Raw genomic sequence first — 27,776 nt, 5'->3', positions numbered from 1 at the left:
CCCATGTGCCATGTGCCCATGTGCCACATGTGCCACAACTACTGAGCCTGTGCTCCAGCGCCCGGGAGGCGCAGCTACTGAAGCCCGTGCCTCAGAATGAATGCCCCACACTAGATAAGCCACCACAGTGAGAAGCCCGTGCCCCACAACTAGAAAGGAGCCCCCACCTGCCGCAGCTGGAGACTAGCCCGCCCAGCAAAGAAGACCTAGCACAGCAAAAAAAAAACAAAACTCTCTATTGAATCTTTGTTTTAATAACATTAATTTCTGTTATTTCTTGCCTTCTATTTCTTTAGAGGGTTTCTTAAATTTTTTACTTAAAAGCTGGATAATCAGCTCACTGAATCTTTTTCCTTTTTAAACATATGATGTAAGTTTTGCACCAATGTAAGTTATGTATCCTATAAATTAAAACTCAGTCCTAAATTATTTTCTAATTTTATGTTAAGATTTCTGCTTAAACCCATAAGGTTTAAGTGTGTTTTTAAGTTTTCAAATGAATATGTGTTATATATTATCTTCTTGTTAATTTCTAACTTAACTGTACCATGCTCAGGGCATGAAATCTTCGTGATACAGATTCTTTCAAATTTGCTGGTTTGGCATGGTGGTTAAATTTTTGGAAGTGTTTCCTTTTTTTTTTTTTAATTTTATTTTTAAAACTTTACTGGAAGTGTTTCATGAATGCTTTCAAAGAATGTGAATTATCAATATTGTGAAAATGACTATACTACCAAATGCAATCTATAGATTCAATGCAATCCCTATCAAATTACCAATGGCATTTTTCACAGAACTAGAACAAAACATATTACAATTTGTATGGAAACACAAAAGACCCTGAATAGCCAAAGCAGTTTTGAGAAAGAAGAATGGAGCTGGAGTAATCAACTTCCTGACTTCAGACTATACCACAAAGCTACAGTCATCAAGAGAGTATGTACTGGTACAAAGACAGAAATATAGACCAATGGAACAAGATAGAAAGCCCACACACCTTATCTTTGACAAAGGAAGCAAGAATATACAATGAGGAAAAGATAGTCTCTTCAATAAGTGGTGCTGGGAACACTGGACAGCTACATGTAAAATAATGAAATTAGACACTACCTAACACCATGCACAAAGAAAAACTCAAAATGGTGTAAAGACCTAAATGTAAGACCAGAAACTATAAAACCCTTAGAGGAAAAAACAAGCAGAACACTGTAGGACATAAGTTACAGCAAGATCCTCTGACTCACCCCCTAGAATAATGGAAATAAAAGCAAAAATAAACAAGTGGGACCTAATTAAACTTAACAGCTTTTGCATAGCAAAGGAAACTACAGACAAGGTGAAAAGACAGCCCTCAGAATGGGAGAAAATAATAGCAAATCAAACTGACAAAGGATTAATTTCCAAATATACAAGCAGCTCATGCAACTCAATACCAGAGAAACAAACAACCCAGTCAAAAAGTGGGCAAAAAACCTAAACAGACATTTAGGTGGTTTAATCGCTAAGTTGTGTCTGACCCTTGAGACTCCATGGATTGTAGCCCAATAGGCTCCTATGTCCATGGGATTTCCCAGGCAAGAATACTGGAGTGGGTTACCATTTCCTTCTCCAGGGGATGGAACCTGGGTCTCCAGCATTGCAGGTGGAGCCACCATCTGAGCCACCAGGGAAGCCTTTAGCCACTAGCCATATGTGGCTTTTAAAACTTTAAATGGTATTTAAAAATTCACTTCTTTTTGCACTAGCCACATTTCAAGTGCTCAACAGCTACATATAGCTAGAGGCTATTCTAGTGGACAGCACAGATACAGAACATTTTATTCTTCACAGAAAGTTCTATTACATGGATCTAGAGTGTAGGATAAGAGGGAAAAGGATAACATTAGAAAGGAAGGAAGGATATGGATAGGCAGAAAATAGAAAAGGAAAGAGGGAAGAGAAAAGGTCAGCAACCAAACCCCAGGCACGACAGATGTCAAGGATGGAAACATGAGAAAGAGTAGAGTCATGAAGATGGGTGGTCAAGTGAGGTGGAGGCAAACCAGAAAGAAGTTAATCCTGGAGGCCAAATGAATGAAGCATTTGAAGAGGCAATGATCAGCTGTAGGAAATACTGCTGAGAAATCAAATAAGCTGACATCTAAAACTGACCATTGTATTTGGTAAAATGGAAGTCTCTGGTACCTTGAAAAGGTCTTAGTGTCATGATGGGGCCAAAGTCAAGAGTCCAGTAACTCTGAGGCAGAGTCCGGTGGGTTGAAGAGAGAATGGGAGGAGAATACGACAAGGAACAGTGATATTACTTTCGAGTTTTGTTACAGAGGGATACAAAGGAATTGATCTATAGCTGGAGGGATCCATGAGGACACATGATCATTTGTTAAAATATGAGAAGCTATTACAACTTAACCTACTTGAAAATTAAACACAGGAAAACCTTTTAGTCCATTATTCAATTGCAATGTACACGGTTGAGTTTACCATACTGTTCATACTTCACTATCATTTTTCAACTAAATGTTCTTTCACAGTCTTGATCAGGTAACTAGCCACTAATTTTTTCTTTTCCTTGTTGCTTTTCTTTGTATGGGTTAGAGGAGGATATTGCAAAGATAAAAGCTAGATTTTTCACTGACTTTCAAGTTCAAAACATGTCTGTGTCAGTAATTTTTTTCAGACTGAGAATTTTTAAAGCCTAAGCTGAATGTTTAATGGAACTCACATAAGATTACATATAAATGGTATTCAAAACTGTGATTCTAATCTTGTTAATTTTATTTTTTTAATCAAAAGGGTTTTTTTCCACTTAGAAACAGTAGCATATTTTTTCCTGTGACAACATCAAAACCAAATCAGCATCTAAAGAAAAGTTCTAGGTGTTCTGAATTTAAAAAAAAAAATCCTAGGAGATTTTCCCTTAGAAACAAAATGAGGGGAAAAAACCTAAACAAATGTTAAATATGTAAAGACATTTGAAATTTAAAAGGTTAAATAGTAAAATTTTAAATTTTTGTTTCTTCATGTTTATACATTTTTGAACCAGCCCACAGATACAGAATTTAAATGTATTTTTACAAAAAAACTATACCTTCACCATATTCATGATAAAAGCTATAAAATAGGGTATATTGATAAATTAATGGGACAGTGGTAAAGCAAAAAGGTATAAAAAGTTCCTATGTTATATATCTTTCTGGATATGGTGAACTTGAAATAAATAATTTAAATATAAATCTTAAGGATAAAGAAATTGGGTTTTGAACACCTAATACTTACCATGCAAACTGTTATCAATTTCAATATTTTCTGATATCATTGAATTGTTTGTGCTGTAGCTCAGACCAAGAACCATTTGAAGGTCTGAGAGATTCAGTCGTGCTGTAAGCTCACCACTTCTATCTCCAACCTACAACCACAAGCATTTATTTATATATTTAGAGTAGTATTTAAAGTAAAGAATGGTGAAGATTAGTTGAAAATATTGTGAACCTAAAACTGGAAGAAAATATGGAGAAATGAAAATAGTTATTTTAGAATTATAATACTATAAATGAAATGGTTTTTTCCATTAATACTATTTTAAAGAAGAAAGAAAAGGAAAGTTTCTAAACTATGGCAGTAGGACTAATGAATATATTCTATCAACTCTTCTCTAAATATTAGACTGCTCTCAATCTCTGTGATCAATTAAATAATAATGTAGATTATTCTGTGACATGTTAACTTGGCATCACATGAATAAAATTTCCTTATAATATTTATTTCCATACTGCTGCTGCTGCTGCTAAGTCGCTTTAGTCGTGTCTGACTCTGTGCAACCCCATAGACGGCAGCCCACCAGGCCCCACCGTCCCTGGGATTCTCCAGGCAAGAACACTGGAGTGGGTTGCCATTTCCTCCTCCAATGCATGAAAGTAAAAAGTGAAAGTGAAGTCGCTCAGTCGTGTCTGACTCTTAGCGACCCCATGGACTGCAGCCTACCAGGCTCCTCTGTCCATGGGATTTTCCAGGCAAGAGTACTGGAGTGGGGTGCCATTGCCTTCTCCCATACTGTAGTAGCAGTATTAAACCAGCACTAGACATCACACTAGGCACTTTTATATACTTTCTCTCTAATCCTTATAACAATTTGCAAAGCAGTTATTATTCCCATTTTACAGATGAAAGAAATGATGCTCAGAAAAGGTTTCCAAGCTCAAACAGCCAGCAAATGGCAGAACTGTAACAGGAACCAGTCCTTGATTCTAAAAGCCATCTTCCTCCTTTCATACCATGCTACTTTTCCACAAAGAGATGGGGGACAGTGGAGATAGGTCAGTAATCCTCTCCTCTATCCTACATCAAGGCCAGTGCAAACATACCTCTGATCTGTATCTTAAAATGCTTTCAGTTCTTATGCCTAGAGAACAATATATAATTAAATTTATTACTTGGACATATAGCAGGATCCTAGAGAAATAATAGGGCTGCAGATCTGTGAATCACAGTAGCACAGATAAGCACAGATAACCATTTTTTAGTTTCATACCTCTCTTGAAATTTCCAAGTGTTTTTCAGCAAAATGCATTGCTTGGTCATGATTTCCTAGAGCTGTGTATGCATTTCCTAAGCTCCAACATGCTCTTCCTTCACCAATTCTACAAAATAATTCAAAGTTAACATACAGTTATCTGAAAGGAAGTCGGTGTGAAGAATAAAATCAAGTAGTAATTAAAAGTATAAAACAATTCTTTGAATTTATTTGGTCTTTCTTATAAAGAACAAACTATCATAATACTAGAGATATACAGTTGGCCTGCTTCAGGTTATGCATCTGGGGATTCAACCATGATCTGAGAAACTCCTGGATATGGAGGGCCGGTTGTACTACACCATTTTACACATGAGGCTTGAGTCTCCATGGCTTTTGGTATCAACAGGGGTCCTGGAATCTTAACCACCATAGATATCAAGGGACAACTGTGTTAAAATATCCAGATAATACTGAACTCAGAGTCAAGTTTTAAAATGGAAAAGATTTTTTTAAAACATGTAGTGTATTATAAAGTCTCAGGGATAAGTCTTGTAATTCAACTACCCCATTTTCTTTCTATGATAGCCTTACTGGGTAATCACTCACCATGAGGAAGACAGAACTCACTACCTCTTGAATTAGCATACTTCATTTTGAATAAGTATATAGAATTTTTCACACTGAAATAAAAATCTATCCTATTTAAAGCAAATGTCAGAAACTAAAGTCCTGTACAAATATTCTGTTTTTCCATATAGTTAAAAAAAAAAAAAAGAATTAGCCATCAACATTTAAAAATCAGAATATTTTATATAAAACTCAGAATTCCTCCCTTCTCTTGAAAAAAGAGGTGGCTTTGGATCCTCATTCCTGGCCTGCGACACTTAGCTGGAGTGAAATAGCAGCTGTCCCCTTAACATTAGGAGTAATATCGAATTTCACCACAATTTTCCACACTGATCTAGTCAGGAGGACCTTTGCAGGCATGTGAGTTTGTGACCTACTTGGTTCAAGATTATAGGGAACCAGTCAAATCCTCTAAAATGTGCTAGCCCTTCAAAACATATGCTAGCATACAGAGAATGCTACTGAAACAGAGAAGATACCTTATAAAGAAATTAAAAAGAAAAGCAAACCAAAAAAGAAACTTAAAGGAAAAATTCTAGGGATTCAGCAATATATTTTATCATAACAACAATAAAAAGGTGTAGAACTTACCTATCATTAAGCTCTTGAGCAATTGTTAAGTGCTTCAGATGATAATCAATGGCCTTCTCATAGTCTTGAAGTAAAGTATATGTGTTTCCAAGACTGTAGCAAGACTGTGCTTCTATAGCTCTGTCTTTAAGCTGGCGAGCCAAGAGTAGAGTCTTTCTGAAAAAAGAAATTAATTCTTACATAAAGATCATTTTTATTATTGGCTATAGTAAACATAAAATAAAACTCACTTTTCCTCCTGCCTTTAAAGTAAATCTACTTTAGGGCCTAATATCCCATACTTTCTCCACTACTTCTAGGTAAAATGAAAAGGCATTCTTGAAACACAAAAAACAAATCCAGACTTTTAGAATAAATATAAGAGTCCTATTAATTCCCCAGATAAAAGAAGAATTGATGCATGAGATCAAGTGCCTCTAAAGATTAACAGTATTTTTAACATTTAAAAAAACCTTTCCCTGTTGCTGAAGAATTGATGCTTTTGAACTGTGGTGTTGGAGAAGACTCTTGAGAGTCCCTTGGACTGCAAGGAGATCCAACCAGTCCATCCTAAAGGAGATTAGTCCTGAATATTCATTGGAAGGACTGGTGTTGAAGCTGAAACTCCAATACTTTGGCCACCTGATGTGAAGAGCTGTCTCAACTGAAAAGACCCTGATGCTGGTAAAGACTGAAGGCCCAAGTAGAAGGAGACAACAGAGGATGAGATGGTCGGATGGCATCACCGACTTAATGGAAATGAGTTTGAGTAAACTCCGGGCATTGGTGATGGAGGGAGGCCTGGAATGCTGCAGTCCATGGGGTCACAACTGAGCGCCTGAACTGAACTTCCCTGTTGCAGTGCAATACCATTAAGTCAGTTTGTCTACATACATCATACTGTTGCCTTTACATTTTGTCAAAACTGAAAATACTTAATGTAAATTGCTTTGTATAGGCCATAAGTCACCAATTCATGAAAAATATTAAATGCCACATTTAAATATTAACCAAACTCTACCTTGTGGAATCACCAATGAGAAGCCAGTGCAGTAGTTAAGAGCATGGGCTGTAGAGCCAGGAGGACTGGGTTCAAGTCCCAGCTTTGTGAGTTAGTACATCTGTAACTGGGACAAGTCACTCACCCTCTCTATGTACTAGTTTCCTCGTATGTAAAAAATAGGTTTTGTTAGGATTAAATGAATTAGTATATATAATGTGCTTAGCGTAGCATCTTGCTCCCAGTAGAAGCTAATAAATGTTAGTGTTTTGTTATTATTCTCATTAGTGCTTCAATCTACAGATGCTTTTGGAGCCAATAATATAAATGACTCTTTCCTATAATTTCTGCCAAACAGTATAAATACTTCATATCATTATAACTATATGAAAAATAAGTATATGATAATGTGATAGTTTTATTAAGCAAACAAACCTGAAATTATGTATTTAATGATGATACTTTCAAATTTGTCACCCAGCAAGGCTACACACTTACTCTAACCTTGCCTGTCCTCACAAACATTTTTGGAAGACTTTTGGAATTGTCTTCTGACCCTGTGGCACAATCCTTTCTGGCATATGGTTATCCTTTGAGAATACAGTTAATTTGAAAATGGTTGGAAGTCTTTCTATAACCAAACTCTATTACTAAAGTAGCTTTACCGACTACTGTTTCTACCCTTTCTATTATAGACCTATAAAATTAAGATAGTTTTCCAGTGTGGCTCTGAAAACAATTCCAAAGAAGAGTTCCAAAAATATTTTTAACCAATATTTATGTAATATGTATGAAGTTCTGAGTTCTCCTTGCTTGGGGGTGTGTGGGGCAGGAGTAAGTTTCATTACTTTATACTCATGCTTCTTTAGTTAAACAGCCACCATCTCTACTTTCTTACAGAACTTTTCAGTATTTAATACAAATACATCATTGTTAAGACTTTTCTATGTCTTTTGGATTTAAAATATAAGAAACTTTTATATTTAAAATCAAAATATATACTCCTTGTATAGTGATGTATTTTATTTAGAAGGTTATTTCACATCTAACTAGTCAACCAACAAATACCAACCATTAGTTGAAGTTTAAATGGGATGACATTCTAGTTTTTAATATGGACCTAAAGCAATTTTACTTTTTTTTTTTTTAGATGATAAACTTTCCAGATCTCTCTCACATTAGATTTTTTAACAAAACATAAATCAGTGACTGCGTCTTTGGTTCAGTCATATTGGCTTCTGCCTACGGCCTGTATGGACCTTCAATTCCCACTAATTAAAGAAAACACCAAACAATCTAGAAAGCAAAGATCAGGCAAAATGAAGCAGTCCAAACTTTGCTATCATGTATGTTTCAAGCCTACCAATAGCTTAAAAAGACTCTGTCTCAGAAGAAGCTGGGAGTGCTACTCAAGTGAATAGGGCCTCAGCTTAAAGAGAGAACCAAAGATAGGCAGAGAGGGTGGGAGAACTCGATAAGATGGTAGGATGAGGTGGGGGACATTCAGCAACTGCTGGAGGAAACCAGGGCATCTGTTTGTTACCAGGCTTTCATGTGGCCTGTCTGCAAACCCATCATTGGTGGTGGGGGAGCATGTAAATATATACACCATACATGCTGAACCAGTGTAAAAGACTTTAAACGTTTAGAATGTCATTGAAAACAGTTTTAAAGATAAAAACTAATAAAAATATAAAGGGGCTATGCTGCTGCTACTAACTGTTAACAATAATACGTATCGAGCACTGTGTGCCAAGTACTATGCTAAATAAGTGCTTAATATAGTCTTTATTCAGTCCTTATAACAATCCCCAAAGCAAAGTATTGATATCTTTGATTACAGATGAGAAGGCTGAGACTTAGAGAGCCAAAGGTCCTGCTGCTTAAATGCACCAAAAAAGTCATAAACCCAAAGCCTATGATTTATTGGACTGCATAACTAACCATTTTACATTTATCTACAGAAATATTAGACTAACTTGTAGTATTCAGAGGCAGTTTCAAATTCACCAAGAAATATATACGCATTTCCAAGGTTGCTGTATGCTCTTCTTTCAGCTGCTTTATCTCCAAATTCTTTGGCAATAAGGAGACGCTGAAACAGAAAGTTTTAATTAGATAAAACTAAAGAAAGCCTGAAAGCTGTTCAAAACACTGATGAAGAAAATGATCTGCTCCAAAGCTTTACTGTACCTGTTCATGAGCTATAACTGCATCCCTGAAGTTGCCAAGGAGGTAATGCGTGTTTCCAAGATTTCCAAAGGCACGTCCTTGGGCTGCTCGGTCACCCAAAGCAGTTACTAGTGATAAATTTTCCCTAAGTGGTAACAAAAAGTTTTTAAAAAACAAACAAGGTTGAGAAAACCATTTATTGATTTTCATTTACAAATCGAATTCTTTATTTTTTTTTTTTTATGGGCGGGAGTAGTCTGAATTGGGTTATGAGGCCCCCACGCAGGGTACCTCACCTCAGCCATTGAACTCACTTCGCTGGCAGTGAGTCTGTTCCAAATTCTGGCTAAGGAGGCATCCGCCAGGACCCTCTGCAAAGGCGGGGTCCATAGCACCTCCTGCCCAGTCTGCCCTTGTGTGCGTGGAGCCCCGTTCTCTGGGAACTCACCTCCCCAAAGCTCAGGGAAGGCCCTTTTAGGGCCGTGCTATGGCCCTAGTCCCAGACCTTCCCAAGGGACATGGGACAGAGTGACTAAGTGCACTCAGCTCCTAGCCCCACTGATGAGCTTCTCTACAAATTGAATTCTTTATAGGAAAAAAAATGTAAATAAGCTTACAGCCATAATGTGCCAGGTTTTAATGATATGTCTGTGCTGGAGGGTGGCTACAGGAAATAACTGGGAATATTTTACTCAACCATTCAGGTAGGTTTCTTCTCAGAGTCCAGGACAGAGTAATCTTAGAACCCATACAGCTAAGAAGTTCTATGAAAGTCTGTTGATAAAAGACTCCGAATAACCCAAGACTCACTACTGATATTTCTTATTTGTACCACTAAGTGGCACTGGTCTGCAGTTTAACTGGTCTGCAGTTTAAATGAAAGTTTTCCTGGGGAGGGAGGAGATTACGACTAATAGAACACTATAACATTTTAGCAGCAACTTCACGGTTTATTTTACTTACTAATGATTTTAAAATGTCTGCCAAACTTAAAAACTTTACTACTGTCTGAGGTGGACCACATGACTGTGTCAGGGCTACTCACTCATAATAATCCACAGCTGCCTGCAGAGCATTTCTTACTTCTTCTGGGAATTCTCCTACCTCCTGAGGACCAGGGCAGCCAAAACTTTTCCCTTTAGCATGATACACATTTCCAAGATTGTAAAGTGCTCTTGCTTCTCCCACCTAGATGAAGGTATCAGCAGTTTACATTTTGAAATCAGAGGCCAGTACTACAATGCTTATCACATATACTTATTTGTAACATCCTTGATATTATGGTCAAGAGAAAAAAATGTTTACATCAGCCATCCATACAGAACCACAAAACATATGACCATGTATGAAAGAAGGACCTCTTACTATTTCTTTTTCTCATCTATTAAAAATTTTTTTTGTTTCTCTTCTCATTTTCTCTTCTCTCACTTTCTTTTTGGTATTAACTTTTAGATAAACTACAGAATAATTAAATAGGATTAAAACACAAAGCAATTTCAATGAAAACATTTGGCCTACCATCTAACGTTTCCTCATTACCTTGTCATTAAGCTCTCTGGAAATATCCAGGTGTCGCTGACAACAAACTATAGCTTCATCAAAATTCCCAAGAACTTTTAAAGTATTTCCCAGATTACCACTAGCTTTAGCTTCCCCCAACTGGTCTCCAATAGTCCTGGGGTTTAAAGAAAAGATGTGTTAAAATATAAATCAGCCAGAATACAGTTTTCCCTAGAGAACAGATGACATGCTTAAGGTAAGAAAGACTCATTATTCTTGAAACCTACTTTAAATAAAAATTTTAAACTTACATTTCCGTATTTAAATATAATCTTAATTCACTTAATTAAACTCTAACATCATTTCACCACTATTCATTTACTTAATTAAACTGTGTTCAGCCTAAAGATTACTTTTAAAATACAACAGAAGATGAGATGGCTGGATGGCATCACTGACTCGATGGACGTGAGTCTGGGTGAACTCTGGGAGTTGGTGATGGACAGGGAGGCCTGGCATGCTGCGATTCATGGGGTCGCAAAGAGTCGGACACGACTGAGCAACTGAACTGAACTGAACTGCTAATGAATTAAAACTCATTAAATGTACTATTCATTTAACTGAATGAAAAAATTTTTGAAGTAACAGTTAATTTAGGGAGAAAGTATGAAAAAGCTTAAGTTAATTACCTTGCAAGAGTTAAATCATGATGATGGTATTCTAGTGCTTTGGCATAATCATGCAAATAGAAATAAGCATTGCCCAGCTGGCTGTAAATAGCGCTAAGAGTTTTTAAGTCTTCAGTTCCAACTTGAACTGCAGCTTCAAAGAATGACACACCAGCACGGCAGTCTCCAGATTTACACAGACGCTCCCCTTCCAAGGCCAGTTCGAGGCAAGAGGCTTCCATTCTATAAAATTATATAGGACAGACATTCACAACATTACATTACAACTGCATCACAGTGTCTTTTAACTTCCAGCAATATAATTTCAACGTGGACTGCGGCAATTCTTGGTTACAACAGCTGCCTCTACAACTGAAGTATATACACACTATTGATAAAACAGTAAACTTTTATAGCAAAAGCTAATCTGCCTATTCAAATGTCTCTCAACCACAAAGGTCTTTTTTTGACAGGAAGTAGGATTTATTGGTGGGTGTGAGTGAGGAGGGGACAGCACCAGGGCTCTCATGAGTGCAGGGCCCGCCATTTGTTCAGAGAGCTGCGATCAGGGATGCACTTGGCCTCACAGCCATCCGGGATAAGCCACTTTCCTGCCACCGTGTTTTCAAATTCATCTACATTAAACTTAGTAAAGCCCCAGTCCTGGGGAGATGTGGATCTTCTGGTGGCCAGAGAACTTGAATTTGGCCCTGCAGAGAGCCTCAGTCACATGCTCCTTGCTCTGCAGCTTGGTGCAGATGGACGTTATGACTTGGCCAACATGGACCGCGGCCACTGTGCCCTGGGGCTTTCCAAAGGCACTCTGCATACCTGTCTGGAGCCAAGACTGGGGACAGCATGCCAGTCATGAGTGTCCACTGGAAAAAAGGGTGTCTCCAAGGTGCCTTAGGACAACCTGGAGAGCAACAGGCTGCATACACTACCGAGGAGGGTGCTGATGCAGCCACTGCACACTGGGCCCCCGTGGGGAGAAGAAGTCTTTTTTATAGGATAGCTGAACATCTCTATATGGAGCTGATGAAATAAAATTCACATTTTATGACAAGAGGAGGAAGACTTAAATAAAATTTTTCTTCTGCTCATTTGGCCTCCTTCCTCCCCTTTTGTGTGTGTTGCGCATCTGCATTAACCAGACCTCCTTAGGAGATAAGATTCCTTCTCAATCTCATCAGGGGTCACAACGACCCCTTAGGAGGTCTTGTAAGGAGCCACAGTGGTCCATTACTCATTTCTTGCTTTGTACAGGTAGATGTGGATTGTGAAAAATGTCAGTAATATGTCATCTAATGTACAGTGCTTGGACCTCAAAGGGGCAGAACAATTCTCCGAGCTTTCTGAGAGGTGTTCCCAGGTTATAATCCTCAATTTGGCTTGAATAAAATATTTCATTTCTTTCTTAGATCCATCGATTACTTTTTTTTTTGTCAACAGAGCTCATTCTAATTGGCTAACCTAGAGAAACCTGTTTTACCAATGAGAGAATCTAAAATAGTGTTTCCTAAACTGTTCTGAGTTATGGCAGACTAACGGGCTTTCTGGGAGTTTGGGGAGAAAAGGAATGCCTGTGGAGGAGAAGGCCTTTAAGTAATACTCTTCTCTATCCAGGTATGCAGGTGATCTACTCAGCCCCTCCAACCACACATCTCTATGTCATACTCAGGTGAACTCTCATATGCGTGCAGGCACGCGCACGCACGCGTGCACACACACACACACACACACACACACACACTCCTTGTCTTACCACCACAGGATCACCTATACTGTAGAAAAATAGAAGAGCAAAATATCTTCAGGTACGAGGTACATTTCCATGAAAGAAGTGTTAAGAAACCTTATGTTATAAAGCAATGATTTAAAGATTTGCAGAAATTCTAATTCTCAAAGTCTGTCACTAAATTTTAAAAGCCAGAAGAATTAAGTTACTATAAATATATCTAAGAGAAAAAACACCAATACTTCCAATTCCAATCCTACACTTTAGTAGGTGCTCTTCACCGAAGTTGCCATGGTGGGTCTTCAACATTTTCATGATTTCTGCCATTCACTTAAAGGTATTTCTGTATTTGGCAAATTCCTTTCAATTGGCACGTGCCATTAACTGCCTTCTCTGGTGGCTCAGACAGTAAAGAATCCGCCTGCAATGCAGGAGACCTGGGTTCAGTCCCGGGCTGGGAAGGTCCCCTGGAGGAGGGCATGGCAACCCACTCCAGTATTCTCGCCTGGAGAATCCCCATGGACAGAGGGGCCTGGTGGGTTGCAGTCCATGTGGTTGTGGAGAGTAGGACACGACTCAGTGACTAAGCACAGCACATTAAAAAAAAAAAAAAATCTAGCTTCATCTAAAGCAGTATCCATGAAATTGAGTTTGATGTGATACTCACTTTTCTAATGCACATCAAAACAAATATGTAACTATTAAGACAGGGTGCTCAGGGCTGGGGCACTGGGATGAGGGATGGGATGGGGAGGGAGATGGGTGGGAGGTTCACGATGGGGAACACATGTACACCCATGGCTGATTCATGTGAATGTACGGCAAAAACCACCACAATATTGTAAAGTAATTAGCCTCCAATTAAAAAAAAAAAAGTGAGTAAAATAAATTTAGGTACTACCAGTGGTATACCACCACCCTTTGGAAGACTCTGATTTAGCTCATCAAGCATTTTAATTTTTAGAGCAGCACTAAATTACTTCTTACTAAAATTGTCTTTGAGCAACACTACAGGAGTGGTGGTTCTTGATCCCGGCTGCACAATAGTGGAGCTCACATGGAGCACTTGTTAAAATTCAACTCTGGGTCCCACTCCCCTGGGCATGAGGTATGCCCTCAGAATTGTTTAAAAGCTCCCAGGTAATTCCAATGTACAAGACAGGGTTGAGAATCACTCCTGTAACAGGAAATGTGAATTAAACCACCACTCACCCTAAACTCATTGAGATCAATTAATACATTTCTTCAGGTGCTGTCTTTTAGCCTATAAAATTTCAAGGATCCTTAGAGTCATAAATTAAAATAGGGTTGTAAGAGTGGAAAATAAATCAGATGAAGCTAGATGAAAAATCTAAACTAACAGAGCCAAAGGTTCAAAGCAGAATTCTCGCTCAGAATAAGTAGATGAAAGTAGTCATCTCTGAGAGGTAATTTTTAAGTTTTATATCCAAGTGTCTTTTTTTTTTTTTTTAATAATTTAGCCAAAGGCTAAACTGCTTATTCACAGTTAGACTAGTGACTTCACCCTCACTTTATAAATCAAGGTAAAATAATGCAAGTTAACCTCTTTTTAGTATTTTGCTTTAACATTAGACTAGGAATGGGGTGGGGAAAGATAAAGCACGTAGAAAAATAAATTAGTTTACTAGAAATCTTAAATTGCTGTTTTATATTTCTTTATAGGTCACTTCAAATTAATAAAGCCTATTTTTGTCTTTTACAAGTGAAAACTTCCCTTTATTTTTGAATATGAAAGAATTCATAAAAGAAAAAAGATTACTTTTGTTTAAGGTCTTATGAGGTTACTGGTGTATCACATGTGTGAAGAGAAATGAGTCAGCAAAAGATTAATATGTAAAAATGTGGTTTTATCAAAGGCTTCTTTTGCCAGACGTGGTACTTGAGCTAGTTATCTTTATTTGTCTAAATACTGAAACCACTGAACTTCTAAGAATTACCATGGGGGAAAAATTGGAGAAGACATTTTTACACATAAAATACATTACTGTTTCTATTAACAAATTTTAAGCATAATACCAATTATGGAAAAAATTATATGTTGAGCAATTTCACCACTAGGAGTTTATTTTAAAGCTACATCAATACAAATTTAAAAGGATGGTCACAGAAGCGAAAATCCACAAACAGTTTAAACGCCCATCAACAGAGTAGTGGTTTAAAAAATTACGTGTCACCATACGATAGAATCCTAGTGATGGCGCACAGCTTCACCCAGGGAGAGAGACACACTGTCGTCACCTGCGGAACCATCAACCCAGGATGATTAGGTTGCTGGCCAGGAAATTAATAAAAGACGAGGCTATTGAAGCAAATTTATTTTTAAAGCAGGACAAAAAAAATTAACATAAAAACTTCTCTGCCATTTGAGTCACTGCCTCGTGCACTGTGTATCTGCATGACACATTAACCGGATCCCCCAGAAGACACGGGAACGCCTACTTGCCCCCTACCCCCAGAAGGCAATTACTCCTGGAGCTAGCACATAGCTCCTTAAGAGAAAACTTTTTTCTCAATCCTGTAAGGGGTCACAATAGTCCACTACTCACCTTGTTGGATGATGTAAACTGTCAACATGCTACTTGGATGTAAAACTCTCCTTGTCTCAAAAACTTGTATTACTGTGCCTTGACTTCTCAGGCAGAGTAGTCCTTAAAGCTTTCTGAAAGACTGTCTCCAGGGTTATAATCCTCCGGTTAGCACAAATAATTTCCCTTTCCTTCTAAGACTGACTAGTGATTAACTTTTTTGTCAGAACTATTCATATATAGGATGTGTAAAAATTGGAAGTTAATAACAGTATAATATCCATATAGAACAGAGGAGCATCTTCTTCAAATATATATCTTCACCACAAATATTTGATGTTCTGAACTTAAATTTATACAACATTATAATGGAACCATCAATCCAAATGCTGTTGCATCTCACAAAACTTAACTATAAGGCTGAATGGCATCCTAAGAATTACAAATTTTCTAAAAGGTATTTTACATAATTCTCATTGGAAACAGTGATAGCTACCTGGAATCCTGCTGGCTACACCGCCGTCCTTAAAGGTGAGAGTGCCCTACAGGACAATCTACCTTAGAAAATTATTTCAGTAACAAATGCTCAAAATAAAGCTCCAACTCTCTAGCTTATGAGTTTATTTTGACATACAGTATAGTTCCGATATGCTTTATTGGAAAAGAAGTCAATGTTCTGGCAAAGTCTCCAACACCTCAAATATAGCTAATTGCAAAATAGCGAAGGAAGGTTGGTTTATAAATTTTTTAGAAGATCATTAAATAGTAACAGAGAAAGTAATTTCATATCCTCTCTGTCTCTATGAGAGAATAGAATTACTTCATCTGTTTACCAGTTGGGTTAAAAACAAAGAACATACGAAGACTAGAAGACAAGCCAGGAAAATATCTGTCCATTAAAATATATCCCACATATAAAGTTTTCTTTTCATTCTTCCTAATGGCCCACTGAATTATATAATAAAAAAAAAAGTACATTTCTAGTAAGTATAAAGACAGCACTACTATCTTGACTGAAATGTTTACATTTTTGTCAACAGATTGAACATTACAGCTTTAAATCTTCATCTTTGCACAATCTCACATCATTTCAACTTATTTTAACTTTTATATTTTATTATTTTTCACTTTTCTCCTACAACTTGATTTTTTTCTTTACTTTCTTCTTTCTGGTTTCTTGTGTTTACAGTGTATCAATGAAAGCAAAAGAGGATTAAAATCTTGATGCTATATTAAAAAAATTAATAGCCAGTTCTGTCCAAATCTGACTTCCCTTCAAAGACTTATATACTAATTAAGAATAAATGCTGGGATTCAGGACTTAAGATCAAAGCAAGAGTGCCCTGCACCTTCTCCACTGTGCTGTCTCCTGTGGCTGTCGACTGGCTCACTGTAGCCCCTAGTTCCACCTTCCACGTGTTTTAATTGGGCATAGATTTTTTATCACCAGTCCTAGCTGCCATAAACAATTTTCATCTGTCCAGTCTACCACATATATCGAGTTATTCTAGTTTACTTTGTCAAAGGGAAAGCGTAAAACTATCTTGCATTAAATTTAAATTCTGATCAGTAACTTGGTTTTAAAAGTGATTATTCTATACATTATAACAAATTTCATCCTCAAAATGATGCTGGGAGATGGGAATTATTATAGAAGGAGAAAATGATGCTCAGTGACCTGCTTAAGATCATATGATGGCAAAGCTGAGAGGTGAAATCCTGTCTTTGTCTCCAAATCCAGTGTTCTTTCCACCACTCCACATTACCTCAAACTATTCTTCAGAAAGAATATTATTAATAATTATATTTATCTAGCAAAATTGAAAGTCAATACTAAAATTGCATTCCTTCACAACTTAATTGCAATAGCCTAATTTTTATATTAAAGTATTGAAATGTTTTTCTTCAAAGTAACAAGTATAAACAAGGAAATTTCTTTGTTTACTTATATTTTTTACTTATATAATTTACTTATAAATTATATAAGTAAACAGTATAATTATATAAGTAAATAAAAGTATTTACTTATATTTCTTTGTTATACTTAAACAAGTATATAACAAGCTAAACAAAGAAATACAAAACTAGAGAAATTAATATAATGAACCTGATATATCTACCTTTCTACATCAACAATTACCAATATATGATACATTATCAATATATATTTCATCTTTACCTCCACCCTCACTCTGCAACTTTTGAAGTAGATTCTAGAAAACATAGAATTTCATTTGTAAATATTTTGGTATGTACCTCTAAAAGATATGGAGTCATTTTCAAAAAATACAATCACAGTACTATTATCAATCCTAAAAATTTAATGGCAGTTATTTAAAATCAGTTGAACACTTTTAAAAAGTTTAGAAACAAATCCCATTTTTCTGTCAGTCTCCATTTCTCTCTACCTTCATAAATAAGTTGCAAAATATTTCATAAAGCATTCTGATATCTCTTAGGAGGTTTCTTAATATCTGAAGAATTATTCCATGTCAAAATTTACAAACACACCGTACCACAGAAGCTCCTCCAGGGACAGACGAGGACCTCGATGAAAGAACCAGACGGATGCAACAGCACATGCTAAGTGTTTACCAGAATAGAAAAATAACCTATACAAGGACATGACATCTAAAAACGGGATACAAACTATTACCTGCAGTTATATACTAATCCAGTCATATACAGAATGCTAATTTCACAGGACTGACAAAACCAGAGATTTGTTTGGTGTAGTCTTACTAAAAATAGTTAAAAGTTTTACATTTCTTTTATAGGTGAAGTCTTGTATCAATATATAACCATGTTTGACCTATGCTATATCATGAAAAACAATAAATCTAAGATCTTCCTATAGGCACAGGTATAATCCACTCCTCATCAATTGTTACAATATTAAAAACATGGAAATATATACACTACCATATGTAAAACAGATAGGCAATGGGAATTCGCTGAATGACTTAGGGAACTCAAACCAGGCCTCTGTAACAACCTATTTGGGGGGGATGTGGTAGGAAGTGGGAGGGAAGTTCAAGAAGAAGGGGACATAGGTATACCTATGGTTGACTCATGTTGATGTATGGCAGAAACCACCACAATATTGTAAAGCAATTATCCTTCAATTAAAAAGAAATTTTTTTAAAAAGTAAGCCACTCTTGAAACTATTTAGCAAGACAGATAAACATCTTACTACATGTCTTATTAAACATTTTCAAGAGTGAACCATCAAGTTCATTTGATGGTTATATCCAATGAAATTCAAAGGACATTCCATCAAATGCGGTGCCAGACAACAAGCTAGGCATCATGGCTGCCCAAAGGGAGCCAATAGTCAAAGTAGGGAGTGGCAAAGGAGGAGGAGACAAACACATATAAACAGGTACACTGAATTTTAATATAGTTAGTGCTAAGAGAGAGAGATGCACAGGATATTTGAGCACAGAGAGGGCACTTAAAATATGGAGTTCAGAAACAGTTTCCAGAAGAATATTTTTGAGCTGAATTCCTAGATATTGAGTAGAATTAGCTAAACCAATAAAGTAGGAAGGGCATTCAGGTCATAGGGTGTAGCACGAACAAGGGCACTGAGTCACATACAAGGAACAAGGTGAGGGAATGCAGGAAGTAAGGATGAAGGAACACGTAGAGGCCTGGTAATGCAAGCTCCTGTGTACTACATTAAGCATGGCCCTACCCTGCAAGTGACTAGAAGCCACCAAAAAGATTATGCAGAGGTTGCATGATTAACTCTGTATCTGCAGACTGAGCCCTCTGGAGGAAAATTTAAAAGAGATTCCAAGAGGCCAGAATGGAGAATGGAGGGAGTCTGGAAGGAAGATGATGGGGGCCTGAACTTTCACAGTGGTGGAGAGAAGCCAGATGGATAGATGAAATCTGAGCAGCATTTAGGAAGTAAAACTGGCAAGACTTCACACTAGACACAGAGGTTTCTGGAACTATGCCCCAGAGGGTAGAGCAAGAGCATTTCTATTAAAAATTCATTTAAATTATATTGAATGTCTTCCATTTTCTTTCATTTGAAACTTTTAAATTTGCAATAAAAATGCCCTCAGCTTACCTAGATAAACTTTCTTGGCACCATGCCCTAACATGAACCATCTGCTCCAAAGCCAATGACAGTAAATCTCATTCTTTCCTATGCAAGTGCTAAGATACCTAAGGTTTGGTATCAAACATCTTCACTCATTAGGGATAAGAACGCTATTCAAAGCTAGAAGTTCTGATGTTTATTTAATATTAACTCAACAGTTTTGATAAGGAATCTATTAATATCTAATCACCTGATAATTAAGTCTTCCATTCTAATATTTGTGTTTATTTTACAGTTAAGAACAATGAGCATAACTTCCAAAATAAATATTAAATAATGACGATATACATATTCTTGCTTTGCTCCTAAATGTCTTAGAAATGTCATTAATATTTTACCACTAAATATTAAACTGATTATTAGTTTATCATGTTTAGAAAGTACCCACCCATTCCAACATTAACACCCCTTTTCTTAAAAGCTCATTTATAAAAGATCACTATTTAAAAATTGTAACAAAAATTAGGTTGTTCAGCCAACCACACTACAAAATCTATCTTCTACCCTCGAAGATTTAGAAATATATTTCACTTTAATATCTGCATTATAAAAAGAGTAACAGAGTTTAAAATAACTAATCATAAACTCTTCCACAGAATATTAGCAAACAAACTATAGAATATAATTGTTCTCTACTACCATTTCCCTATAGAAAGGATATAAAAACTTACTACAACCACAACAAAAAGAAAACACTGTTTAAAGGAGATACTAACTATGGCTAGTATATTTTCATATTTAAATTTCAAATGATCAGAGTTAAACACATGTTTAAATAAATATTAAAATTACCCACTAAGAAAGCAGCAGTCTTACCTGTAACGAACATGAAAAGAATGGTCTTCTCTCATGTTTATCAAATTTTCCTCCATCGAGTCATATTATAAGCTGGGTATACTAAGAAATTATTTTATTTTGTGCCAATCCAGCTCTACAATGTAGAATTGCTGCAGAACATTGTCCGGTTAGTATATTAATGAGTTGGTGTTAATACATCCTAAGCTCCTGCTTCTTCTTTATTAATAATGAAAGGAGGTCAATGTCAGACAGCTTAAAGGTTCAAAATGTGTCCCAAATCCTTGCATCTCTGGCCCTTTCAGCAGCACTTCAGCAACATTTCTGCAAAAGGAATACAAGATGTTTTGCTTGAAGTCCTATTTTCAAAGAACAACCTAAAGTAATTCCAAGCTGTACATAATCACACAGCTAATTTCACAGACTGCTGTCATGTCAACTATGGCAGAAAAACAGCAAAGGGCTTAATCAACAGAGGGCTTCTAAATAAGGATGTAAACATATGATATTTACTTGAGACATGCACTTTTTAATTTTTTAAATTGGTTTAAAATACAATAATTTTATGTAATATTTTCCATTACAAATATAAAAGAATAGATATAATACTAGTATCTTAAAATTGTAATATTTTAAGATTTAAAAAACTACCATTAACAAATAAAATGAAAATTCAACAACTCATTTGAACAAGTCAGTCCTAAACTCTATAAATTTACTTCTTCAAAGAAGATATTTGTGCTGATTTTAAAATTTTCTCTGAAAGCGATTATACCCACAATGAACAGCAAAAGGATGAATATGAAGATGTAAAAGAGGACATCAAAATCGTAAAATGTGGGCGAGGGGAGTAAGAAAATGTAGATCTTTTTCCCCCTGGAATGTATCTGAGCCTGTATGACTACCAGTCTAAGGCAAGTAGATGTACGAAAGGGTTAACATACTTGAAAAACAGGGTAACCACAAATCAAAAACATACAATAGATTCACAGAAACCAAAAGAAAGAGAACATAAGTATAATACAAGAAAAAATCATCAAACCACAAAATGAAAAGCAAAAAGAAAAAGGGACAAAGAAGAAATACAAAAATCAACAGGAAAACAATGTTTAAAATGGCATAAATACATATCTATCAATAACTACATTAAATGTCAATGAACTAAATGCTCCAATCAAAAGATGGAATGGCAGTCTGGATTAAAACAACAGACTACAATATGCTGCCAACAAGAGACCCACTTTAAGGCAGAGTAGACTTATAGATTGAAAGTAAAGGGATGGAAAAGGATATCTCATGGAAACAAAAATGACAAGAAAGCAAGAGTTGCTATACTCAGACAAAATAACTTTAAACCAAAAGCCATAAAGATAAAGAAGGATGCTATATGGTGATAAAAGGATCAATACAAGAAGAGGATTTTACACTCGTCAACATATATACATCCAGCAAAAGCAGTTATAAGAGGGAAGTTTATAATAATACAATCTTACCTCAAGAAACAAGAAAAACATCAAATAAACAAGCTAAACTTGCATCTAAAACAACTAGAGAAAGAAGAACAAACAAAACCTCAAGTTAGTAGAAGGAAGGAAATCATAAAGATTAGAGCTGAAATAAATGAAATAGGGACAAAGAGAACAATCGCAAAGATCAATGAAACTAAAAGCTGGTTCTTTGAAAAGATAAAATTGATAAACCTTTAGCTAGACTTATCAAGGAAAAAAGGGAGAAGACTCAAATCAGTAGAATTAGAAATGAAAAATGAGAAGTTACAACTCACCCCATAGAAATTCCAAGGGTCATGAGACTACTATGAACAATTATATGCCAATAAAATGGACAACCTGGAAGAAATGGACAAATTCTTATAAAGGTACAGTCTCCATAGACTGTGAACCAGGAAAAAATAGAAAATATGAACAGACCAATCACAAGCATTAAAAGTGAAACTATTATTAAAAACCTCCCAACAAACAAAAGTCCAGGACCTCACAGCTTCCCAGGCCAATTTTATCAAACATTTGATTCCTTGTGACCCCATGGACTATACAGTCCATGGAATTCTCCAGGCCAGAATATTAGAGTGGTTGCCATGCCCTCCTCCAGGGGATCTTCCCAACTCAGGGATCAAACCCAGGTCTCCCACATTGCAGGTGGATTCATTACCAGCTGAGCCACCAAGGAAACCCATCAAACATTTAGAGAACAGTTAACAACTATCCTTCTGAAACTTTTCCAAAAAATCACAGAGGAAGGAAAACTTCCCAACTCATTTTATGAAGCCACCATCACCCTGATACCAAAACCAGATACCATCACCCTGATACCAAAACCAGATAAAGATACCACAGAAAAAGAAAATTACTTTTTATGATAAAAATAAAAAAGCTCTCCAGAAAGTGGGCATGCTGCCAAGTCGCTTCAGTCGTGTCTGACTCTGTGCGACCCCATAGGGCAGCCCACCAGGCTCCCCTGTCCCTGGGACTTTCCAGGCAAGAACACTGGAGTGGGTTGCCATTTCCTCCTCCAATGCATGAAAGTGAAAAGGGAAAGTGAAGTCACTCAGTTGTGTCCGACTCCTAGCAACCCCATGGACTGCAGCCTACCAGGCTCCTCCGTCCATGGGATTTTCCAGGCAAGAGTACTGGAGTGGGTTGCCATTGCCTTCTCCAAAAGTGGGCATGGAGGGTACATAACTCAACATAATAAGGCCATATATAATAAACCTGTATCCATTGTTTTCCCATCTAATTGCCATGAAGTGATGGGACTGGACACTGGAAACAGTGACAGACTTTCTTTTCTTGGGCTCCAAAATCACTGCAGAATGTAATTGCAGCCATTAAATTAAAAGATGCTTGCTCCTTGGAAGAAAAGCTATGACCAACCTAGACAGCATATTAAAAAGAGAGACGCTACTTTGCCAACAAAGGTCTGTCTAGTCAAAGCTATGGTTTTTCCAGTAGTCATGTATGGATGTGAGAGTATTCCATAAAAAAAGCGCCAAAGAATTGATGCTTTTGAACTGTGGTGTTGGAGAAGACTCTTGAGAGTCCCTTGGACTGCAAGGAGATCAAACCAGTCAATCATAAAGGAAATCAGTCCTGAATATTCATTGGAAGGACTGATGCTGAAGCTGAAGCTCCCAAACTCTGGCTATCTGATGCGAAGAACTGACTCACTGGGAAAGACCCTGATGCTGGGAAAGACTGAAGGCAGGAGGAGAAGGGGATGACAGAGGATGAGATGATCGGATGGCATCACTGACTCGATGGACATGAGTTTGAGCAAGCTCTGGGAGTTGGTGACAGACAGGGAAGCCTTGCGTGCTGCAGTCCATGGAGTTGCACACAACTGAGTGACTGAACTGAACTGAAGGAGACAACTGAAAACTCTGTTTCAGACAACTGAAAACCTGTACTGTGAAAACTATAAGATGCTGATGAAAGAACTTGAAGATGACATAAACAGATGGAAAGATATACCATGTTCATGGATTGGAAGAATCAATGTTGTAAAAATGATTATACTACCCAAGGCAATCTATGGACTCAATGTAATCTCTATCAAATTACCAATGGCATTTTTTCATAGAACTAACACACACAAAAATCTCAAAATTTGTATGGAGACACAGAAGACCCCAAATAGCCAAAGCAATCTTTAAAAGAAAAACAGAGCTGGAAGAATCAGGCTCCATGACCTCCAACTATACTACAAAGCTACAGTCATCAAAACAGTATGTAACCAGTACAAAAATAGAAATATAGACAACAGAACAGGATAGAAAACCCAGAAATAGCCCATGCACCTATGGTCAATTAATCTATGACAAAGGAGTCAAGACTACACAATGTTGGAAAGAGTCTCTTCAACAAATGGTGCTGGGAAAACTGGACAGCCACATGTTAAAAAAAAAAAATGAAATTAGATCATTCCTTAAGTCCATACACACAAAAAAGCTCAAAATGGATTAAAGACGTAAATGTGAGACTGGACGCTATAAAACTCCTAGGGGAAAACATAGGCAGAATACTCTGACATAAATCACAGCAACATCTTTTTAATCCATGTCCCAGAATAATGGAAATAAATGCAAAAATAAACAAATGGGACCTACTTAAACTCAAAAGCTTTTGCACAATAAAGGAAATGATAGACAAAATGAAAAGAGAGCCCACAGATTGGGAGAAAACATTTGCAAATGATGTGACCAATAAGGAATTAAGTCTCCAAAATTTACAGCTTATTAGGCTTACTAGCATCGATACAAACAACCCACTCAAAAAATGAGCAGACCTGAATAGACATTTCTGCAAAGAGGACATAAAGATAGCCAATAGGCACATGAAAAATGTTCAACATCACTAGTGTTCAAAGAAATGCAAATCAAAACTACCATGAGATATCACCTCACACCAGTCAGAATGGCTATCATCAAAAAATCCACAAACAACAAATGCTGGAGAGGGTGTGGGGACAAAGAAACCCTCTGGCACAGTTGGCAGGAATGTAAATTGGTATAGCCACTACGGAGAACAGTACGGATTTTCCTTAAAAAACTAAAAAACAGAGCTACCACATGACTCTACAATCCCACTCCTGGGCATATATCCAGAGAAAAACATGGCCCAGAAAGATACATGCACCCCAATGTTCACTGCAGCTCTGTTTATAATACCCAAGACATGGAAGCAACCTAAATGTCTGTTGACACAAGAATGGATAAAGAAGATATGCTATACATATACAATAGACTAGACTATTACTGAGCCATTATAAAGAATGAAATAGGGTCTTTTGAAGCAACATGGATGGACCTAGAGAATGCCATACTGAGTGAAGTAAGTCAGTAAAGAGATATATCATATGACATTCCTTACATAAGGAATCTAAAAGAAATCATGCAAATGAACTTATTTACAAAACAGAAAGAGACTCATGGACTTAGAAAATCAACTTATGGTTGCCAGGGGGAAGGGACAGTTAGGGACTTTGGGAAAGTCAAGTACACACCGCTGTATTTAAAATGGATAACCAACAAAGACCTACTGTATAGCACATGGAACTCTGCTCAATGTTCTGTGCCAGCTTGGATGAGTCGGGGGTTTGAGGGGGAACAGATACATGTATATGTATGACTGAGTCTCTTTGCTGTTCACCTGAAACCACCAGAACATTGTTAATCAGCTATACCCCAATACAAAATGTTTTTGGTGTTAAAAAAGAATTAAACATATATGCATCTAATAAGGGAGTGCCCAATACGTAAAACAAATACTAATAGATATAAAGGGAAAAATGAATAGGAATACAATAATAGTAGGAGACTTTTCAACACACTACTCACTTCAGTGGACAGATCTTTCATTCAGAGAATCAACATGGCAACAGAGATACTCAATAATGTAACAGAACAGTTAGACTTAATTGATATTTTCAGGACAAGACATCCAAAAAACCAGAATATAGGTTCTTTTCAAGTGCATATGGAACATTTTCCAGGACTGATCACATACCAGGGCATAAAAGAAGCCTCAACAAATTTAAGAGTACAGAAATTAACTCAAGCATCCTTTCTGACCATAACACCATGAAATCAGAAATTAACCACAGAAGAAGAAATGAGGAAAAAAATAATTACATGGAGATTAAACAATATGCTACTGAAAAACCTCAACGGATCAACAATGGAATCAAAAAGGAAATTAAACTACAACCTTTAAGGTAACAGTTAAGAGAAACAAGGTAAAAATAAGATATATGTGCTTACATAAACAAAATTATATATGTGTGTGTCTGTGTGAGTGTGTATGTATTCCTGGAATCCAGTGTTATAAACAACCCCATAGGTGAGCTAGTCCAACATATTACTACCACATTCCCAGAAAGGTTACAAGGCAGCTAATCCTAATTTTGAATAGTCCTTTTAGCAAGCTATTCCATATTTTGAGCAACCTTTCCATTTCTACCCATTTCTCCCTTCTACTGGCATCCAGTAAAGCCTAACTCCTTTTCCACATAACATCCTTTTAAGTATTTCAGCTATAATATAAACTAGACTCTAACTAACACACATTCACTGCTTTGTTAATTAACTATAATTAGAGAGGATAGTAGGGAACAGAGCAGGCGGAGCAAGGTAGAAAGGATTAGTCTAGAGGGACTTCCTAGAGCGAATGAGGTTTTCATATTAATAACCAAAGTGGCATATAAGAAACACAAAATATTATTCCTCTTATCCTCTCTCCTGGCCAACAAATGAAGCAGTATCTTAAGAAAGGAGGAAAAGATGGGTAGTGGTTATTAAACCAACAAATCTCCTCTTTTTCCTTTTGTTTAGAATTCATTGTACTTTTTTTCTTTAATAAAAAACATTTAGGAAACTGGGCTTCCCAGCTGGTGCTTGTGGTATAGAACCACCTGCCACTGTAGGAGACACAAGAAACACAGGTTCAATCCCTAGGTCAGGAAGATTCCCTGGAGGAGGGTATGGCAACCCACTCCAGTATTCTTGCCTGGAGAATCCCATGGACAGAAGAGCCTGGCAGGCTATGGTCCACAGGGTTGCAAAGAGTCAGACATGACTGAAGCAACATGGCATGCAGACACATTAAGAGAATTAGTGTATTCAGAGCAACAGCTCCAAAGTGCATTTAAATTACACAACAGCTAAACTGTCAATTAAACTGTTTTCCACTACCACTTTGAGGTTTACGTTATTTATAGTATGGGGCAGAAGGTGAGGTATTAGAATTAAGTTAAATTACAATTTAATTGAAATATTTTTCCAGCCGTGGTATCATAATGAAATCCCCAAGCTCACCAAGTATTGAAAAAAAAAGTTAACTTCATACTTATTAAAAAAATAAGTATTAATTAAATTAACAGATGTATATAAATGGAGCTGCATAATACCTTACTTGATTAGGACTGCATACAGAACTGTAAAAGAATGTATTTCACCACTTTACCAAGACAATTTATAAATGGTTTTACTATTTTCAATGGGAGAGTATCCCCCAAAAGTTACTCTTAAATTCAATCTCTGTAACAATTAAGTGGTATTTATCTTACATTTAGTCACTGAACAAACAAGTAATTCTTTTTTTTTTTTGCCACTTCATTTTTTTAATTGAAGGATATTTGCTTTACAGAATTTTGTGGTTTTCTGTCACACATCAACCAGAATCAGCCATAGGTACACCTCCCTCCTGAATCTCCCTTCCATCTCCCTCCCCATCCCACCTTTCTAGACTGTCGCAGAGCCCCTGCTTGAGTTCCCTGAGTCATACAGCAAATTCCCATTGGCTATCTATTTCACTTATGGTATTGTAAATTTCCATGTTACTCTCTCTATACAACTCACCCTCTCCCTTCTCCCCCCGCCCCCCACCCCATGTCCTTAGGTCTGTTTTCTATGTCTGTTTCTCCACTGCTGCCCTGAAAATAAATTCATCAGTACCATCTTTCTAGATTACATATATATGTGTCAGTACATGATATTTATACTTCTGAGTTCACTCTAT

The 27,776-nt window shown here is 36.7% G+C and overlaps 1 protein-coding gene and 2 non-coding genes across 11 annotated transcripts in view; all 3 read right to left on the bottom strand.

Annotated features, from left to right (window-relative positions):
* Positions 1–27,776, bottom strand: part of GPSM2 (G protein signaling modulator 2) — a 113,885-nt gene that overhangs the window by 14,744 nt on the left and 71,365 nt on the right. For 8 of the 9 annotated variants that reach the window (XR_015160598.1, XM_086391566.1, XM_086391562.1 and 5 more), the window contains 9 exons: positions 20,266–20,568; positions 11,072–11,293; positions 10,422–10,557; positions 9,928–10,070; positions 8,904–9,027; positions 8,690–8,805; positions 5,732–5,887; positions 4,529–4,637; positions 3,277–3,406 (listed from right to left, as the gene is read on the bottom strand). Coding sequence is in view for 8 of the 9 variants with exons in the window: in XM_086391566.1 (XP_086247692.1) it covers positions 3,277–3,406; positions 4,529–4,637; positions 5,732–5,887; positions 8,690–8,805; positions 8,904–9,027; positions 9,928–10,070; positions 10,422–10,557; positions 11,072–11,293; positions 20,266–20,321 (1,192 nt within the window). In the remaining variant the exon portion in view is untranslated. Of the gene's footprint in view, positions 1–3,276; positions 3,407–4,528; positions 4,638–5,731; positions 5,888–8,689; positions 8,806–8,903; positions 9,028–9,927; positions 10,071–10,421; positions 10,558–11,071; positions 11,294–20,265; positions 20,569–22,027; positions 22,092–27,776 lie in introns of all 9 variants that reach the window. The other variant, XM_086391565.1, reaches the window with a different exon arrangement.
* LOC147375964 (Nuclear RNase P) lies at positions 9,124–9,460 on the bottom strand. The gene has a single exon (XR_015161714.1).
* LOC147375963 (small nucleolar RNA SNORA70) lies at positions 11,939–12,071 on the bottom strand. The gene has a single exon (XR_015161721.1). It is a non-coding gene; the product is annotated as a small nucleolar RNA SNORA70 (small nucleolar RNA).

Source organism: Bos grunniens, chromosome 3 (genome assembly GCF_055505025.1).
Source record: "Bos grunniens cultivar Pamir isolate PY7600 chromosome 3, Bosgru_T2T1.0, whole genome shotgun sequence".
Taxonomy (NCBI): domain Eukaryota; kingdom Metazoa; phylum Chordata; class Mammalia; order Artiodactyla; family Bovidae; genus Bos; species Bos grunniens.
The sequence above is the reverse complement of the archived record's forward strand: the minus strand, read 5'-3'. Positions and strand labels throughout refer to the sequence as shown.